The sequence below is a fragment of the Notolepis coatsorum genome (genome assembly GCF_963971535.1).
Source record: "Notolepis coatsorum genome assembly, chromosome: 5".
Taxonomy (NCBI): Eukaryota; Metazoa; Chordata; class Actinopteri; order Aulopiformes; family Paralepididae; genus Notolepis; species Notolepis coatsorum.
In genome coordinates, this window is record NC_140169.1 from 9,420,859 (window position 1) to 9,441,929 (window position 21,071).

Consider the following 21,071-nt stretch of genomic DNA (forward strand, 5'->3'; position numbering starts at 1 on the left):
GTATGTTCCTCGCGCCGTTGGACGATCAGCGTGGAGTAGACCGTTTTCGATTATGGGATGTTGATCCTGATGAACCATTTCCAGGTTGTATAATACTATATACGTCCAAATAACGTTGTTTATTGAGTTAGGGCGAGCGATTGATCATCCAGTGTGTTGAGATGGAGTCCGGCTACCGATCGCGAGTGCCCGGAGCACATATGGATGAGCACTTCCTGTTTGGCGCGCCCCTCCCTCTTGGCCGATCTGCCGATCGGCCACCAGATGGCGCTCTCGAACCGTTAGACAGTTGAGTGGAGCTCACCAGTACATCTCAGGGCTCCGGAAAGGAAATATGATTTCGATGACAGATTTTTTAAATATTGACATCAAAGACGAGTTACGGCGTCTTCGGCAGAATGAGCATGGCTAGGAATGACGTCTTAACTCGTCATCGGCGATCATAGTGTTAACACACTTTATATTTATATTTGCACTACATTCATACCTCATTTGCACCCTACCCTAAGTTTTGTACCTCATCTCATTTCTGCATTGTACCTCACTGTTACTCATTTTTACTCTGTATTGTATATTGTATATTGACTGAACATTCCTTTACTTACTTCTTAATTACTTTTTTTACTTACTTTTCTTTTTACTGTATGTAGCACACTCTCAGGGGCTCATACAGAAACAAGCATTTCATCATAAAGTATTCTGTATTTTGTTGTGACAAATAATAAACAAACTTGAAACTTGAACGTTGACAGGGGCCGCACCCCCCCCCCCCCCCCCCCCCCCCCCCGCATAATCCTTTTGCATATCTGTATATACTATATCTATATCTGTACATATCCCTTACTTACTCTTACTAGTTACGCTGCTGGCCAGTAAGAGTACTACCATACTGTCTTTATACCTGTATCACTGTACATATTAATATTACAACCCTATATATATTTATATGTATATATTTTATACCCAGTGTAATCACCTGTACATTGTATATTACGATTGCACTTTACTGCTGTAGTTGTGCTGTATAATGACAATACATTTTAATCTAATCTGAATCGAATTATGCACACGCGTCTATTGATAAGACTTATTTTATTTAGAATATAATGTATGAAAAAAAGTAGCCTACTTTTCTATTAGTGTGAACGGCCAGCCAAGCTGGTGGCAACGGCGAGAGCTGGACTCTAACCCAGCATCTCCTGCGTTGGTGACAAGCGCAATCTCCGCTACGCCATCTGACCGCCTTGCCTATCAATTGTTTTAACCCTTTCACTGCCACACAACAGAAGGTTAACCCTTTACTATCACACAACCGATCCGCGGAGCTAATGATGCTAATGATGGAGCATCGTCGTCGGTTGTGTGATAGTAAAGGGCTAACCTTCTGTATTGTCACATTGAAAGGGTTAACCGGCTGCCGTGTGGCAGTGAAAGTTAAGCAAAAACATAAAACTGTCTGGCACATTGAAATCTTCCAGGACATGAGGACTGGAAACCCTGACTGAGTCAAACTCTAAGTCTGAACTTTAACTCTCCGCTGTTTAAAACCACAACCCTGTGACTCACTGCAGACTGACTGATACAACCACTGAATCATCTAGTCCAGAGAGAGAGATAGAGAGACAAAGAGAGACAAAGATAGAGGGAGAGAGAGACAGAGACAGAGACAGAGACAGAGAGAGAGAGAGAGAGAGAGAGAGAGAGAGAGAGAGAGAGAGAGAGAGAGAGAGAGAGAGAGAGAGAGAGAGAGAGAGAGAAAGAATACTAGTGTTATGCAGGGAGGTGATGAGACCAGACAGGAGGGACTTTTTCATAGTTCAGGAACTGTTGGTGGCAGTTCCCTCTTTTTGTTGTGTTCTCCCTGTAGGAACTGAGAACCATCATAGTTCTCCCTGTAGGAACTGAGAACCATCATAGTTCTCACTGCAGTCCTAGAGACCCATCTGATAAGATTTAGTCCTAGAGACCCATCTGATAAGATTTAGTCCTAGAGACCCATCTGATAAGATTTAGTCCTAGAGACCCATCTGATAAGATTTAGTCCTAGAGAACCATCTGATAAGATTTAGTCCTAGAGAACCATCTGATAAGATTTAGTCCTAGAGACCCATCTGATAAGATTTAGTCCTAGAGACCCATCTGATAAGGTTTAGTCCTAGAGAACCATCTGATAAGATTTAGTCCTAGAGAACCATCTGATAAGATTTAGTCCTAGAGACCCATCTGATAAGATTTAGTCCTAGAGACCCATCTGATAAGATTTAGTCCTAGAGAACCATCTGATAAGATTTAGTCCTAGAGAACCATCTGATAAGATTTAGTCCTAGAGAACCATCTGATAAGATTTAGTCCTAGAGAACCATCTGATAAGATTTAGTCCTAGAGAACCATCTGATAAGATTTAGTCCTAGAGAACCATCTGATTAGGACTAACCTAGAGAACCATCTGATAAGATTTAGTCCTAGAGAACCATCTGATAAGATTTAGTCCTAGAGACCCATCTGATATGATGTAGTCTAGAATAGAACTCATTCTTTCATTCTCTCTGGTCAATGAAACAGGGTGAAATAAACTATTCTCCATTTTTCTAGGGACCCCCTGGAACCTCCTCGAGGACCCCTGGGGGACCCCACGTTGAGACCCACAGTACTTTATATGCATCTCACCTGGCTCCCCGTGAAGTTCACCACAGACGCCATGTTGTGACCATTAAAGATGTTTACCTGAAAACACACAGGACGGAAGATTTACTTAAACATTTTACAGTAGCCATTAGCTGCGTGTGTGTGTGTGTGTGTGTGTGTGTGTGTGTGTGTGTGTGTGTGTGTGTGTGTGTGTGTGTGCACGCGCACGCTTACGTATCCCAGAGCCTTGTCTCCTCTCGGTACTCCAGTGATATAGTCTAGAAGAAACAATATATAGATTAAAACACAACAAATGTTCCAGTGTCTAAAGCAGGACTACCAAGAGTAGAGCCCACCAATCCAATAATACTACTCTATGATCCCATAATAATACTCTATGATCCCATAATAATACTATATGATCCCATAATAATACTCTATGATCCCATAATAATACTCTATGATCCAATAATACTACTCTATGATCCCATAATACTACTCTATGATCCCATAATACTACTCTATGATCCCATAATACTACTCTATGATCCCATAATACTACTCTATTAATCCAATAATACTACTCTATGATCCAATAATACTACTCTATGATCCAATAATACTACTCTATGATCCCATAATACTACTCTATGATCCAATAATACTACTCTATGATCCCATAATAATACTATATGATCCCATAATAATACTCTATGATCCCATAATACTACTGTATGAATCCAATAATACTACTCTGATCCCATAATAATACTCTATGATCCAATAATACTACTCTATGATCCAATAATACTACTCTATGATCCCATAATAATACTCTATGATCCCATAATAATACTCTATGATCCCATAATACTACTCTATGATCCCATAATACTACTGTATGAATCCAATAATACTACTATATGATCCCATAGTAATACTATATGATCCAATAATACTACTCTATGATCCCATAATAATACTCTATGATCCAATAATACTACTCTATGATCCCATAATAATACTCTATGATCCCATAATACTACTCTATGATCCCATAATAATACTCTATGATCCCATAATAATACTCTATGATCCCATAATACTACTCTATGATCCAATAATAATACTCTATGATCCCATAATACTACTCTATGATCCAATAATACTACTCTATGATCCAATAATACTACTCTATGATCCAATAATACTACTCTATGTATCTCATAATAGATCGGTTAGATCCTCACCATCTTCACCATCATCATCGAAGTCTCCAACCGTCACCGAATACCCTGGAGGACAGAGAGAGAGCAGAACTTCAGCACGAAGACACAGTACACAGTATATTCTGCTGTCTGCTGGTTGATGTACATAGTACTAAATATATTCTGCTGTTTGATGTACATAGTACTAAATATATTCTGCTGGTTGATGTACATAGTACTAAATATATTCTGCTGGTTGATGTACATAGTACTAAATATATTCTGCTGTTTGATGTACATAGTACTAAATATATTCTGCTGTTTGATGTACATAGTACTAAATATATTCTGCTGTTTGATGTACATAGTACTAAATATATTCTGCTGTTTGATGTACATAGTACTAAATATATGCTGCTGTTTGATGTACATAGTACTAAATATATGCTGCTGTTTGATGTACATAGTACTAAATATATTCTGCTGTTTGATGTACATAGTACTAAATATATTCTGCTGTTTGATGTACATAGTACTAAATATATTCTACTGTTTGATGTACATAGTACTAAATATATTCTACTGTTTGATGTACATAGTACTAAATATATTCTACTGTTTGATGTACATAGTACTAAATATATTCTGCTGTTTGATGTACATAGTACTAAATATATTCTACTGTTTGATGTACATAGTACTAAATATATTCTGCTGTTTGATGTACATAGTACTAAATATATTCTGCTGTTTGATGTACATAGTACTAAATATATACTGCTGTTTGATGTACATAGTACTAAATATATTCTGCTGTTTGATGTACATAGTACTAAATATATTCTGCTGTTTGATGTACATAGTACTAAATATATTCTGCTGTTTGATGTACATAGTACTAAATATATTCTGCTGTTTGATGTACATAGTACTAAATATATTCTGCTGTTTGATGTACATAGTACTAAATATATTCTGCTGTTTGATGTACATAGTACTAAATATATTCTGCTGTTTGATGTACATAGTACTAAATATATTCTGCTGTTTGATGTACATAGTACTAAATATATTCTGCTGTTTGATGTACATAGTACTAAATATATTCTGCTGTTTGATGTACATAGTACTAAATATATTCTACTGTTTGATGTACATAGTACTAAATATATTCTACTGTTTGATGTACATACATAGTACTAAATATATTCTACTGTTTGATGTACATAGTACTAAATATATTCTACTGTTTGATATACATAGTACTAAATATATACTGCTGTTTGATAGTGAGTGAGTGAGTGAGAGTGAGTGAGTGAGTGAGTGAGTGAGTGAGTGAGTGAGTGAGTGAGTGAGTGAGTGAGTGAGTGAGTGAGTGAGTGAGTGAGTGAGTGAGTGAGTGAGTGAGTGAGTGAGTGAGTGAGTGAGTGAGTGAGAGTGAGTGAGTGAGTGAGTGAGTGAGTGAGTGAGTGAGTGAGTGAGTGAGTGAGTGAGTGAGAGTGAGTGAGTGAGTGAGTGAGTGAGTGAGTGAGTGAGTGAGTGAGTGAGTGAGTGAGTGAGTGAGTGAGTGAGTTACCTAGGTAGCTGTCATCATACTGTGCTCCGGCAGGTTTGGTGGTCAGTGTGTTGTCATATGGGTTGAGGAGCTGACTGTTGAAACGACCCAAGATCTCTGTCACATCATCTGATATCAGCTGGCCTGAGGAGGAGGAGAGGGAGAGGAGGAGAGGAAGAAAGGAGAGAGGAGAAGAGAGGAGGGAGGAGAGGAAGAGAGGAGGAGAGGAAGAGAGGAAGAGAGGAAGAGAAGAGCGGAAGAGAAGAGAGAAAGAGAAGAGAGGAGGAGAAGAGAGGAAGAGAAGAGAGGAAGAGAAAAGAGGAAGAGAATTGTGACCAGATTACTTCACAAATGTTGTTGTTTATTGGGACAACAAAGGCTTAAAATCTCTCTCTCTCTCTATGACACACACAGCAGCCACAGATGAGTGCTAACAGCATGATTGTGTGTCTGTGTGTCTGTGTGTCTGTCTGTGTGTCTGTCTGTGTGTCTGTGTGTCTGTCTGTCTGTCTGTCTGTCTGTGTGTCTGTCTGTCTGTCTGTCTGTCTGTCTGTCTGTCTGTCTGTCTGTCTGTCTGTGTGTGTGTGTGTGTGACTCAGCAGGATCTTGTGTTAGCCTTATTATAGTATTAGTGCGGCTGCCCGTCAGCAGTGCCACACCCTGCTAGCTCACCTGGCTCTCACACACACAGTTACACAATTATGCTCTTCAAAGTTTTCCGGGGGGGAATTAATGGGATTGATGTTGTAATGCTGGCAAAGTTCTGTGTGCACTGGCTGAGAGATGAGATGGACTGGATGTTATCATCTCTATTCTGTATTGGCATAATTCAATCTACCGCTTCGTTTCAACCCACCGTCTGGCCTGATCCCTAGTTGATGGGATTTAAGGGCGTCTGGAATTGTTACTTTTGTTTTTTGTTGCAGTTTTTATTGGTTCGGTTTTGTTTCACAATGGCAGCTGACTAAGCAAAGCAAACATTCCAAACAAAGTCATCATGTAGGTCAGCTTTTTATTGGACATGGTTTTCCTAAAGAACATGCCCAATCAGCGTGATTAAATGTGTTTCAGGTATTTTCCTGCGTTGGGTCCGATTGCTTTCTGACCTCAAACAAAACCAGGTATCCCTTAACTTCACTGAGGAGCAATGCAGACAGAGCCTGGCTCAACAAACATCAACCTCATGATTCCTGGCTCAACAAACATCAACCTCATGATTCCTGGCCCAACAAACCTCAGCATCCTGATTCCTGGCTCAACAAACATCAACCTCATGATTCCTGGCCCAACAAACCTCAGCATCCTGATTCCTGGCTCAACAAACATCAACCTCATGATTCCTGGCCCAACAAACCTCAGCATCCTGATTCCTGGCCCAACAAACATCAACTTCCTGATTCGTGCCCCAACAAACCTCAGCATCCTGGCACATTGAGCGAGAACATTACAGATATGTGATGTTATTATCGTGTAATTATTCCAGGAAGTAATTACATCTCAGTGAAATTATGAAAATGGAAAATATCAAGGCCTTAGTAGTGATTAACTACTGGAAAAGCCTTCATGTGTCTTGAGTTTATTAACACATTCTTTTTTTATTACTAACACGTCTGGTCACTAAACATTGAGAAAGGCTGTCTGAGGTTCACACCCCACCCTGCTGCCCACAGCAACATGACACACCCTGCCCATGCTGATCAAGCAGCCACTAAGTTAACCACAATAATACACTAACAATAATACACTAACAGCTGACAGAGTTCCAAGCTGCCAGCCGGGCACACAATACAAACCCTCCTGACAGGACACAATCAACATCAAGCTAACCCTCCCACCAGAACTTAGCATCAAGCTAACCGTCCCACCAGAACTTAGCATCAAGCTAACCCTCCCACCAGGACACAGCATCAAGCTATCCCTCTCACCAGAACATAACATCAAGCTAACCCTCCCACCAGAACATATCAAGCTAACCCTCCCACCAGTACTTAGCATCAAGCTAACCCTCCCACCAGTACTTAGCATCAAGCTAACCCTCCCACCAGAACTTAGCATCAAGCTAACCCTCCCACCAGTACTTAGCATCAAGCTAACCCTCCCACCAGAACTTAGCATCAAGCTAAACCTCCCACCAGAACTTAGCATCAAGCTAACCCTCCCACCAGAACTTAGCATCAAGCTAACCCTCCCACCAGAACTTAGCATCAAGCTAACCCTCCCGCGTCTAGTTTTTTACCAACGGATTTCCAGTTCCGCGTTCTGCGATCTGATTGGCCACTGACGTTTCTGGTGCGATCTGATTGGCCACTGACGTTTCTGGTCATGTGCGCCCAATCGCGTGACGCACCCATTTCCGGCTCTAACAGCCTGCAAACTACCTAACGCCTAGTTTATCACTGGTTAAGCTTAGGCGACTCTTTCGAAGTTGGTTAAGGTTAGAGTTTGGAATCAGGGCTGGTGTTCTATCGCCCTGCTCTAAGGCCATGGTTACACAGACTGTTTTTGTTTTCGTTTTGTTGCTGAATGAATACGTTTGCTGTCCCTGTTAAATAGAAATGCCGTTTTGGCAGGAAAACGCGTTGCCCTAGCGGGAACGCTGAAAAGGTGTTTTCGTTTTGGATACTCGCCAAAACTCGTCGACAACGTGTCGTGTAATCTGCGCGGAGCCGTTGTTGCTCAACGCCCATGCGCAGTAGATACCGACATCTGCGTGCCCTCACCAACGTCCGGTGACAACAGAGCTGTCCCAAATAGCTGCAGCTACCATGTGTTGTCAAGTTATTGTTATAAGGACCCCAGTCCAAGCTACAACAGTCTGCATTCCCTTAACAATTGTTTGTATTGAGCCGTATTTGTGTTGTAGTTGTACCCATTCTGCAATATGTTAAATAAAGTTTACATCCATTCATTCTGCTAGCATTAACGATTGCATGAGCAGCTGGCTAACGTGAGCTAACGTTAGCTATCAGACCCTGTTAGTTCAGAGCTCCTCTTTCAATCTTAACAAGCATTAAACAAAATGGCCCAGTCATCTATTCACCTTTGTTTAATACACGAGGCGTTCTCTAATGTTATCTAGCTACTGATAGCTCCTGATATCATCAGTTTGTGCTGGCTGGCTAACTAACGTGAGCTAACGTTAGCTGCTAGCCACAATGCTATACTGTTATACTGGCATATTCCATTCACGTTAGCATGTAATCTAACAAAATCGGCGCAGATGAGACTAAACTCCGCTCTTGGTGGTCAATTGTGTTGATGTTAGTTTTGTTTCATCAACAAATGAGAGGCAGAACACACAGTGAATGTATCCGTTTTGTTTATTGCACTTTAATTGCTGAAAAATAAGTGCTACAGTGGCTAAATAGCACACAGAGGCATTTAAAGATGGCGGCTTGTTGATATTTTTTTGCAGGAAGTGTATTGGCACATTCAAGTTTTGATTGGTTGAAAATTGCCTTCATGTTCGCCACTTACTGCCACCTACTGCTTTGGCATTGTACTACATCACTGTGCTCAGGAGGCAAAACGAAAGTGCTCAGGTTGCAAAACGAATGTCTAACTCGGCTGCCACTACGTTGCGACCGGGAAAGCGAAACTCATCTTGAAAACGAAACGAAAACATCAGGCAGCCGCAGCCTAAGACAAACTCTAACCTTAACCAACTTCGAAAGAGTTGCCTTTGAGAACCAATGGTTCTCGAGCCGTAACGGCACATCGGGCAGGAGCCTATCTCCCGTTTCCGTAGCGTGAGGCAGCTTGATGTACAAGTACACCCCTTGGACATGACGCTAGTATGTCGCAAGGACTTCCCCCCAAACCAACCCTTGATGCTGAGTGTCAAGCAGGGAGGCTATGGGTACCATTTTTTAAATAGTCTTTGGTATGACTCTGCCGGGGCTTGAACTCCCAGCCTCCCGAACTCAGGGCAGACACTCTACCCACGAGGCCACTGAGCCGGTGTAAACTTCGAAAGAGTGCCTAAGCTTAACCGGTGATAGAAACAGGCGTCACACGATTGGCGCGACCAGAAACGTCAGTGGCCAATCAGATCGCAGAACGCGAACGCGGAACTGGAAATCCGTTGGTAAAAGTAATCAGGCAACCCTCCCACCAGGACACAGGATCAAGCTAACCCTCCCACCAGTACTTAGCATCAAGCTAACCCTCCCACCAGAAATTAGCATCAAGCTAACCCTCCCACCAGAACTTAGCATCAAGCTAACCCTCCCACCAGAACTTAGCATCAAGCTAACCCTCCCACCAGAACTTAGCATCAAGCTAACCCTCCCACCAGAATTTAGCATCAAGCTAACCCTCCCACCAGAACATAGCATCAAGCTAACCCTCCCACCAGAACATAGCATCAAGCTAACCCTCCCACCAGTACTTAGCATCAAGCTAACCCTCCCACCAGGACACAGGATCAAGCTAATCCTATTCTAAACATAAATAAAAATGTATATCACACACACAGTCTCAGTACTGCATATACTCACCCTGCCAGTAGAAGCTTCCAGGCCCGCCCACCACCACCCTCTTATTCTGCACCACAGAAGAGAAAACATACAAGTATTATTATTATTATTATTATTAATATAAAAAATAAATCATTACGTTTTTGGTGATATATTTCTCAACACATAGCAACCGTTGTCTCTTCCAACATGGAGGACAAATGTGTGTTCTAAACATTGTGTGAAAAGCCTCTATTGAGAGCACCTCCCTTCACTTCCAACACTTTGACACAGGCACAAATGGCTTAATCTCAGTAATTCATTTATTCCCTTAAATGGGACATATTTGAGTCCTTTTCAACAAGTCCAATATAGGTATTTGAGGTCCCATAAGCATTTTTGCTGAAAAAACAAACACTCTATACCTCTGTTTCAGTCCTGTTCTCATTCTAGCAGCCTCTATACCTCTCTGTTTCAGTCCTGTTCTCATTCTAGCAGCCTCTATACCTCTCTGTTTCAGTCCTGTTCTCATTCTAGCAGCCTCTATACCTCTCTGTTTCAGTCCTGTTATCATTCTAGCAGCCTCTATACCTCTCTGTTTCAGTCCTGTTCTCATTCTAGCAGCCTCTATACCTCTCTGTTTCAGTCCTGTTCTCAATCTAGCAGCCTCTATACCTCTCTGTTTCAGTCCTGTTATCATTCTAGCAGCCTCTATACCTCTGTTTCAGTCCTGTTATCATTCTAGCAGCCTCTATACCTCTCTGTTTCAGTCCTGTTCTCATTCTAGCAGCCTCTATACCTCTCTGTTTCAGTCCTGTTCTCATTCTAGCAGCCTCTATACCTCTCTGTTTCAGTCCTGTTCTCATTCTAGCAGCCTCTATGCCTCTCTGTTTCAGTCCTGTTATCATTCTAGCAGCCTCTATACCTCTCTGTTTCAGTCCTGTTCTCATTCTAGCAGCCTCTATACCTCTCTGTTTCAGTCCTGTTCTCATTCTAGCAGCCTCTATACCTCTCTGTTTCAGTCCTGTTCTCATTCTAGCAGCCTCTATACCTCTGTTTCAGTCCTGTTCTCATTCTAGCAGCCTCCATACCTCTCTGTTTCAGTCCTGTTCTCATTCTAGCAGCCTCTATACCTCTCTGTTTCAGTCTTGTTATCATTCTAGCAGCCTCTATACCTCTCTGTTTCAGTCCTGTTCTCATTCTAGCAGCCTCCATACCTCTCTGTTTCAGTCCTGTTCTCATTCTAGCAGCCTCTATACCTCTCTGTTTCAGTCCTGTTCTCATTCTAGCAGCCTCTATACCTCTCTGTTTCAGTCCTGTTCTCATTCTAGCAGCCTCTATACCTCTCTGTTTCAGTCTTGTTATCATTCTAGCAGCCTCTATACCTCTCTGTTTCAGTCCTGTTATCATTCTAGCAGCCTCTATACCTCTCTGTTTCAGTCCTGTTCTCATTCTAGCAGCCTCTATACCTCTCTGTTTCAGTCCTGTTCTCATTCTAGCAGCCTCTATACCTCTCTGTTTCAGTCCTGTTCTCATTCTAGCAGCCTCTATACCTCTCTGTTTCAGTCCTGTTCTCATTCTAGCAGCCTCTATACCTCTCTGTTTCAGTCTTGTTATCATTCTAGCAGCCTCTATACCTCTCTGTTTCAGTCCTGTTATCATTCTAGCAGCCTCTATACCTCTCTGTTTCAGTCCTGTTCTCATTCTAGCAGCCTCTATACCTCTCTGTTTCAGTCCTGTTATCATTCTAGCAGCCTCTATACCTCTCTGTTTCAGTCCTGTTATCATTCTAGCAGCCTCTATACCTCTCTGTTTCAGTCCTGTTCTCATTCTAGCAGCCTCTATACCTCTCTGTTTCAGTCCTGTTCTCATTCTAGCAGCCTCTATACCTCTCTGTTTCAGTCCTGTTCTCAATCTAGCAGCCTCTATACCTCTGTTTCAGTCCTGTTCTCAATCTAGCAGCCTCTATACCTCTCTGTTTCAGTCCTGTTCTCAATCTAGCAGCCTCTATACCTCTCTGTTTCAGTCTTGTTATCATTCTAGCAGCCTCTATACCTCTCTGTTTCAGTCCTGTTATCATTCTAGCAGCCTCTATACCTCTCTGTTTCAGTCCTGTTCTCATTCTAGCAGCCTCTATACCTCTCTGTTTCAGTCCTGTTCTCATTCTAGCAGCCTCTATACCTCTCTGTTTCAGTCTTGTTATCATTCTAGCAGCCTCTATACCTCTCTGTTTCAGTCCTGTTATCATTCTAGCAGCCTCTATACCTCTCTGTTTCAGTCCTGTTCTCATTCTAGCAGCCTCTATACCTCTCTGTTTCAGTCCTGTTCTCATTCTAGCAGCCTCTATACCTCTCTGTTTCAGTCTTGTTATCATTCTAGCAGCCTCTATACCTCTCTGTTTCAGTCCTGTTATCATTCTAGCAGCCTCTATACCTCTCTGTTTCAGTCCTGTTATCATTCTAGCAGCCTCTATACCTCTCTGTTTCAGTCCTGTTCTCATTCTAGCAGCCTCTATACCTCTCTGTTTCAGTCCTGTTCTCATTCTAGCAGCCTCTATACCTCTCTGTTTCAGTCCTGTTCTCATTCTAGCAGCCTCTATACCTCTCTGTTTCAGTCCTGTTCTCATTCTAGCAGCCTCTATACCTCTCTGTTTCAGTCTTGTTATCATTCTAGCAGCCTCTATACCTCTCTGTTTCAGTCCTGTTCTCATTCTAGCAGCCTCTATACCTCTCTGTTTCAGTCCTGTTCTCAATCTAGCAGCCTCCATACCTCTCTGTTTCAGTCCTGTTCTCATTCTAGCAGCCTCTATACCTCTCTGTTTCAGTCCTGTTCTCATTCTAGCAGCCTCTATACCTCTCTGTTTCAGTCCTGTTCTCATTCTAGCAGCCTCTATACCTCTGTTTCAGTCCTGTTCTCATTCTAGCAGCCTCTATACCTCTCTGTTTCAGTCCTGTTCTCAATCTAGCAGCCTCTATACCTCTGTTTCAGTCCTGTTCTCATTCTAGCAGCCTCTATACCTCTCTGTTTCAGTCCTGTTCTCATTCTAGCAGCCTCTATACCTCTCTGTTTCAGTCCTGTTCTCATTCTAGCAGCCTCTATACCTCTCTGTTTCAGTCTTGTTATCATTCTAGCAGCCTCTATACCTCTCTGTTTCAGTCCTGTTCTCATTCTAGCAGCCTCTATACCTCTCTGTTTCAGTCCTGTTCTCATTCTAGCAGCCTCTATACCTCTCTGTTTCAGTCCTGTTCTCATTCTAGCAGCCTCTATACCTCTGTTTCAGTCCTGTTCTCATTCTAGCAGCCTCTATACCTCTCTGTTTCAGTCCTGTTCTCATTCTAGCAGCCTCTATACCTCTCTGTTTCAGTCTTGTTATCATTCTAGCAGCCTCTATACCTCTCTGTTTCAGTCCTGTTATCATTCTAGCAGCCTCCATACCTCTCTGTTTCAGTCCTGTTCTCATTCTAGCAGCCTCCATACCTCTCTGTTTCAGTCCTGTTCTCATTCTAGCAGCCTCTATACCTCTCTGTTTCAGTCCTGTTCTCAATCTAGCAGCCTCTATACCTCTCTGTTTCAGTCCTGTTCTCATTCTAGCAGCCTCTATACCTCTGTTTCAGTCCTGTTCTCATTCTAGCAGCCTCTATACCTCTCTGTTTCAGTCCTGTTCTCATTCTAGCAGCCTCCATACCTCTCTGTTTCAGTCCTGTTCTCATTCTAGCAGCCTCTATACCTCTCTGTTTCAGTCCTGTTCTCATTCTAGCAGCCTCTATACCTCTCTGTTTCAGTCCTGTTCTCATTCTAGCAGCCTCTATACCTCTGTTTCAGTCCTGTTCTCAATCTAGCAGCCTCCATACCTCTCTGTTTCAGTCCTGTTCTCATTCTAGCAGCCTCTATACCTCTCTGTTTCAGTCCTGTTCTCATTCTAGCAGCCTCTATACCTCTGTTTCAGTCCTGTTCTCAATCTAGCAGCCTCTATACCCCTCTGTTTCAGTCCTGTTCTCATTCTAGCAGCCTCTATACCTCTCTGTTTCAGTCCTGTTCTCATTCTAGCAGCCTCTATACCTCTCTGTTTCAGTCCTGTTCTCAATCTAGCAGCCTCTATACCTCTCTGTTTCAGTCCTGTTCTCATTCTAGCAGCCTCTATACCTCTCTGTTTCAGTCCTGTTCTCATTCTAGCAGCCTCTATACCTCTCTGTTTCAGTCCTGTTCTCATTCTAGCAGCCTCTATACCTCTCTGTTTCAGTCCTGTTCTCATTCTAGCAGCCTCTATACCTCTCTGTTTCAGTCCTGTTCTCATTCTAGCAGCCTCTATACCTCTCTGTTTCAGTCCTGTTCTCATTCTAGCAGCCTCTATACCTCTCTGTTTCAGTCCTGTTCTCATTCTAGCAGCCTCTATACCTCTGTTTCAGTCCTGTTCTCATTCTAGCAGCCTCTATACCTCTCTGTTTCAGTCCTGTTCTCATTCTAGCAGCCTCTATACCTCTCTGTTTCAGTCCTGTTATCATTCTAGCAGCCTCTATACCTCTCTGTTTCAGTCCTGTTCTCATTCTAGCAGCCTCTATACCTCTCTGTTTCAGTCCTGTTCTCATTCTAGCAGCCTCTATACCTCTCTGTTTCAGTCCTGTTCTCATTCTAGCAGCCTCTATACCTCTCTGTTTCAGTCCTGTTCTCAATCTAGCAGCCTCTATACCTCTCTGTTTCAGTCCTGTTCTCAATCTAGCAGCCTCCATACCTCTCTGTTTCAGTCCTGTTCTCATTCTAGCAGCCTCCATACCTCTCTGTTTCAGTCCTGTTCTCAATCTAGCAGCCTCTATACCTCTCTGTTTCAGTCCTGTTCTCATTCTAGCAGCCTCTATACCTCTCTGTTTCAGTCCTGTTCTCATTCTAGCAGCCTCCATACCTCTCTGTTTCAGTCCTGTTCTCAATCTAGCAGCCTCTATACCTCTCTGTTTCAGTCCTGTTCTCATTCTAGCAGCCTCTATACCTCTCTGTTTCAGTCCTGTTATCATTCTAGCAGCCTCTATACCTCTCTGTTTCAGTCCTGTTCTCATTCTAGCAGCCTCTATACCTCTCTGTTTCAGTCCTGTTCTCATTCTAGCAGCCTCTATACCTCTCTGTTTCAGTCCTGTTCTCATTCTAGCAGCCTCCATACCTCTCTGTTTCAGTCCTGTTCTCATTCTAGCAGCCTCTATACCTCTCTGTTTCAGTCCTGTTCTCATTCTAGCAGCCTCTATACCTCTCTGTTTCAGTCCTGTTCTCATTCTAGCAGCCTCTATACCTCTCTGTTTCAGTCCTGTTCTCATTCTAGCAGCCTCCATACCTCTCTGTTTCAGTCCTGTTCTGAATTGGCCGTTTCTGTGCCTCTAACGAGCGGGCTGCTTTTATCGTACAAATGTGATAATTATCGTACATCTAGCAGTGGTGCGTGAGCCTGTACCGTGGAACGAACTTCAGATCTCAAGATCCAGCAATATCAATATTGTTGTTAAAAATGTTGTCAGAAACATCCTTTAAGTTCAACTTTAGGTAGAAAAGAGAACATTTACGGTGATTGTGGAATTTCGAGTACCTAACGTTGGATCAATAAACGCGATCGATGTTTGGAATGGCGATCAGGAATTGGAATAATCTTTTTGCAGAACATCTGATGTGAGGTAAGGAATCTATGTTACCAGTCTTGGGGTATTCAGAGTTTTTTTTCACAGCAGAGATGTGTATGTGTATGTGTGTATATGACGTTAGCGCTGACCAGGTCATAGATAATCGATTTTCAGCCGGCTTCTCTAGCGTGCATAAGTACACATAATATCGATAATGTAGCGTTTATTTGAAAACGATTCATAAATAGGCCGAAAAATTACAACATGTTTTGTGTATTCCACTAAAGGGTGATTATCACAGAATCTTACATTTTTTCTGGAAATTTCCAAAAACGTTAGTTTTTCAAAACGGTATAAAACGGAAATGTACAGATGAAAAAAACAATCCATTTCGTACATGTTGACTGCAAGCAAGTCATTGATAAGCGACGGGCGTATTAGACACATAGCCATAATATAGAATATAGAAATAGCTCAGCGAAAATTATGAAATATCGGAAAATCAGTCTAAAAATGCTGGCATTCAAGCGATAAATCGTGCGCCCCCTGCTGGCACTCAAAGTGTTAATTGAACCTCTCTATTTGCATCTACAGTGATCATGAATAACTGTCCACCACACCTCCATGAGAAGCCCGTTGACGTGCAGATGCTGTGTGTTGCTTTGTGAACCCACCTTGACAAAGTCAGCACTGAAGCCTGCCTGGCAGAAACCCTGTCCCTCTGGAGTGTTGGCAGCTGGTTGAGAGACATTAGGTTAGATATGGATGGATAGAGAGACAGAGTAGGAGAGGAGAGGAGGGGGGAGAGGAGGGGGGAGAGGAGAGGATAGGGTAGAAGAGGAGAGGAGGGGGGAGGATAGGAGAGGAGGGGGAGGAGAGGAGGAGAAGAGAGGTGAGGAGAGGGTAGAAGAGGAGAGGGGAGGATAGGAGAGGAGGAGGAGAAGAGGGGTGAGGAGAGGGTAGAAGAGGAGGGGAGGAGAGGAGGAGAAGAGGTGAGGAGAGGGTAGAAGAGGAGAGGAGAGGAGAGAGGAGGAGAGGGTAGAAGAGGAGAGGTGAGGGTAGAATAGGAGAGGTGATGAGAGGGTAGAAGAGTTGGGAGAGGAGAGAGGAGGAGAGGAGAGGCGGAGACGAGGTGAGGATAGGGTAGAATATGAGAGGGGAGGAGAGGTGAGGTGAGGAGAGGAGAGGAGAGGAGAGGAGAGGAGAGGAGAGGAGAGGAGAGGAGAGGAGAGGAGAGGAGAGGAGATGAGGAGAAGAGCGGTGAGGAGAGGGTAGAAGAGGAGAGGAGAGGAGAGGAGGAGAAGAGCGGTGAGGAGAGGGTAGAAGAGGAGAGGAGAGGAGAGGGTAGAAGAGGAGAGGAGGAGAGGGGATGGGAGAGGAGAGAGGAGAGGGTAGGAGAGGAGTGGAGAGGGGATGGGAGAGGAGAGAGGAGAGGGTAGAAGAGGAGAGGAGAGGAGAGGGTAGAAGAGGAGAGGAGGAGAGGGGATGGGACTAGAGGAGAGGAGAGGGTAGGAGAGGAGAGGAGAGGGGATGGGAGAGGAGAGAGGAGAGGGTAGAAGAGGAGAGGAGAGGGGGTGGGAGAGGAGAGAGGAGAGGGTAGGAGAGGGGGTGGGAGAGGAGAGAGGAGAGGGTAGAAGAGGAGAGGAGAGGAGAGGGGATGGGAGAGAGGAGAGGGTAGAAGAGGAGAGGAGAGGAGATGGTAGGAGGGGAGAGGAGAGAGGAGGAGTGGGTAGAAGAGGAAAGGAGAGGAGAGTGTAGAGAATGAGAGAGGGGGAGAAGAGGAGACGAGAGGATAGAAGAGGAGAGAGGGGGAGAGGAGAGGAGATATGCAGCAGCTCACTTGATCTACAGGGTGAATACTCTACCACGCTGCCTCCTTTCTTCAGGAAACATGTCCCCACAGGTTCTCTCTCTGAGTAACCATACGTACTCCACTGGTAGAGAGGAGCACAGGCCTAGATACAGAAAGAGGGAGGGAGAGAGAGAGAGAGAGACATAAAGAGAGACAGAGACAGAGAGAGAGAGAGAGAGAGAGAGAGAGAGAGAGAGAGAGAGAGAGAGAGAGAGAGAGACAGAGAAAGAGAGAGAGGACGCAGTTTAATAAGACAGTGATAAAGTCAGGTCCATAAATATTTGGACATCATTTTGTCTCTGTACACCACCACAATGGATTTGAAAATATACAATCAAGATGTGCTTTAAGTGCAGACTTTCCGCTTTAATTTGAGGGCATTTACTCAATTGTAATAAATTATTTATATATGTGCCTCCTCATTTTTAAGGGACCAGAAGTAATTTGATATTTGGCTGCTCAGCTGTTCCAGTGGCCAGGTGTGTGTTATTCCCTAATTATTTAATTTACAAGGAGCGCAAAAAAGGTCTAGAATTAATATCAAGTGTGGTATTTGCATTTGGAATCTGTTGCTGTCAACTCTCAAAATGATGGCAAGCCATCATTATGCTGATCTAAACAAACCCATCAGAGAGATAGCAAAAACATTAGGCGTGGCCAAATCAACCGTTTGGTATATTCTTCAAAAGAAAGAACACACTGGTGAGCTCAGCAACACCAAAAGACCCGGAATACCATGGAAAACAACTGTGGTGGATGACAGAAGAATTCTTTCCCTGGTGAAGAAAAACCCCTTCACAACAGTAGGCCAGATCAAGAACACTGTCCAGGAGGTAGGCATATCCGTGTCAAAGTCAACGATCAAGAGAAGACTTCACCAGAGTGAATACAGAGGGTTCACCACAAGATGTAAACCACATTGGTGAGCCTCAAAAACAGGAAGAACCAGATTAGAGTTTACTAAAAAAAAACGGTCGAAAAAAGCCTGTACAGTTCTGGATGAATTCTGAAGTATTTTTGGGCAATATTATCTGCTCAAATGTAGCCAAATGCTTTGGACGGTGCTTCAGAGTGCAGATGGCCAATGACCCGAAGCATACCGCAACGAAGTGGAATACTGTGCAATGGCCAAGTCAATCACCTGACCTGAATCCAATGGAGCATGCGTTTCACTCGCTGAAGACAAACACTGACGGGAACATGCCCCAAGAACGAGCAGGAACTGAAGACAGTTGCAGTAGCAGCCTGGCAGAGCATCACCAGGGAGGAAACCCAGCCTATGGGTTCCAGACTTCAGGCTGACATCAACTGCATCATTTCAAGTCCATTGTGGTTGTTTTGGTGTACAGAGCCAGAATTGTGAACATTTTGTCAATGTTCAAATATTTATGGACATGACTGTATGCAATGATGTATGCGTTGATAGATATATAGATATATAGATAGATAGATAGATAGTGTTACCAGTATGTGTGTGTGTGTGTGTGTGTATATATGTGTGTTACCCGTGTGTGTGTGTGTATATATGTGTGTTACCAGTGTGTGTGTGTGTATATATGTGTGTGTTACCAGTGTGTGTGTGTTACCAGTATGTGTGTGTGTGTGTGTGTGTGTGTGTGTGTGTGTGTATATATGTGTGTGTTACCAGTATGTGTTCTCCATCAGACCGTACTGAGGCTCCCAGCCACTGTTTAGACTTAAACTCCATCTGATGGACCCCATCGTCACTCCTCCTGTCATCTACACAGAGAGACAGAGAGAGACAGAGAGAGACAGAGAGAGACAGAGAGAGACAGAGAGAGAGAGAGAGAGAGAGAGAGAGAGACAGAGAGAGACAGAGAGAGAGAGAGAGAGAGAGAGAGAGAGACAGAGAGAGGGAGAGAGAGATATTATAACTTGGTTGAACACAAACAAACAAATGGCATATCTGATAATTATGATACGACATATCAGTGTTTCCCCTGAAACAATATTCAACAGCGGTGCTGTGCTGCGCTGCATGCTGCTGGAAGCCATATTTGTGCAAACTACCTTAGAATTGTTCGAGATTATATTCGAGGTTATTCATGTTCATGGAGTCATGTGAATTTGCTAGGATGTTTTTGGTGTGTCCGCTGACACTAGAAGTGCTTTGGAGGCCCAGGTAGCTGCATATTTGTACACTGCAAAAGATAAAATCTTATCAAGTGAAAATATCTTGTATTTGGTACAATAAGTCCAATATTGAGTAGAATTATCTTGAATTATCTTATTCCACTGGCAGATAATTTAGCTTATTTTTTTCTTGATTTTGGTCAATTTAATCTTGTTTTAAGAACATGTTAACCTTGTTTTCTTAAAACAAGATTAAATTGACCAAAATCAGAAAAAAAGCTAAATTATCTGCAAGTGGGATAAGATAATTAAAGATAATTCTACTCAATATTGGACAAAATAGACATAGATACATAGACCATACTAATCATAACACTACAACAGCACTTTAGGCTACATTCTGCCTTAGAGCATTTAATTTTCCTAGGCTTTTGAAAGAAAAGCTCCAGGGCTCTTTGGTAGGGGAATTCACTGGTAGGGGCCCATTGATGCTGATACGCATACAAGCGGCCAGATGGTCTCCCTGCAGCCTGTTCCTCAGGTCAGTCTTCACCTGTAAATACGGAATCAATCACCGCATCAATTTCAAGATCCTCCTCATCACCTACAAAGCCCTTCACTCCCTTGCCCCCCGGTACCTAGCTGACCTCCTCCATCCCTACATCCCGCCCCGGAGGCTGCGGTCCTGACTCCGGTCTCCTCTCCATCCCCACCACCAACATGCGGACTGTTGGTCCCAGAGCCTTCTCTGTTGCCGCACCCACCCTCTGGAACTCACTCCCTCCAAACATCCGTAGTGCTACATCCCTGCACAGAGGATTTCACCTGTCTAACTGACTAGACAAATATCAAGATGTATCCATCTGGTGGACCAATTGCATGCTTTCGAAAGGGGACAAGAAGCCTTCAGTCGACTCCTTCAGACATTAAGCACCCCCCACAGCCCAAATGGAATGATTAACACTTGAGTGCCAGCCACGAGAAATCTTGTTATTTCATGCCAATGACGAGAAGTCTAGTTTTTTTAATCGTTATTGCTTTTATTAACGATATCCATTCATTTTTCATCAATCTAGCCTCACGTTACCATTGGGACTGGCTCTGAGCTCGAACAGGGAAAATACCGCCCCTATCGTCTCCCGGATGGTAATGCATCCATTGGATTGGACTCAATGGAAATGGATGAGAAAAGAAAACTCTGGAATCCACATTTTACTTATCAGGCATGTAACCCGAGCCGATCCCATTCATTGTAGACACTCAGAACAGCGTGGAATGTGTTTCGAGTACCCAGCGTTGGATCAATAAACGCGATCGATATTTGGAATGGCAATCAGGAAGTGGAATAATCTTTTTGGAGAACATCTGATGTGAGGTAAGGAATCTATTTTACCAGTCTTGGGGTAATCAGAGTTTTTTTTCACATAATATCTCAACGTGTCCCTTATATGTGTATGCGTGTGTGTGTGCGCTGAGCAGGAAATAGATAGATTCTCTAGCGTGCATAATTACACATATACTATCGATAATCTAGCGTTTATTAGAAAACGATTCATAAATAGGCCGAAAAATTACAACGTGTTTTGTGTATTCCACTAAAGGGCGTTTATCACAGAATCGTAGATTTTTTCTGAAAATGTCCAAAAACAAGCGTTTTTCAAAATGGTATAAAACGGAAATGTA

At 43.1% G+C, this 21,071-nt stretch overlaps 1 protein-coding gene across 1 annotated transcript in view; it reads right to left on the reverse strand.

Annotated features, from left to right (window-relative positions):
* Window positions 1-21,071, reverse strand: part of LOC311227946 (integrin alpha-V-like) — a 142,736-nt gene that overhangs the window by 78,928 nt on the left and 42,737 nt on the right. Inside the window, 8 exon segments of the mRNA XM_084313819.1 lie at window positions 2,668-2,724; window positions 2,860-2,903; window positions 3,876-3,920; window positions 5,410-5,532; window positions 9,888-9,933; window positions 16,117-16,178; window positions 17,283-17,397; window positions 18,940-19,034. Of these exon segments, the coding sequence (XP_084169945.1) occupies window positions 2,668-2,724; window positions 2,860-2,903; window positions 3,876-3,920; window positions 5,410-5,532; window positions 9,888-9,933; window positions 16,117-16,178; window positions 17,283-17,397; window positions 18,940-19,034 (587 nt within the window).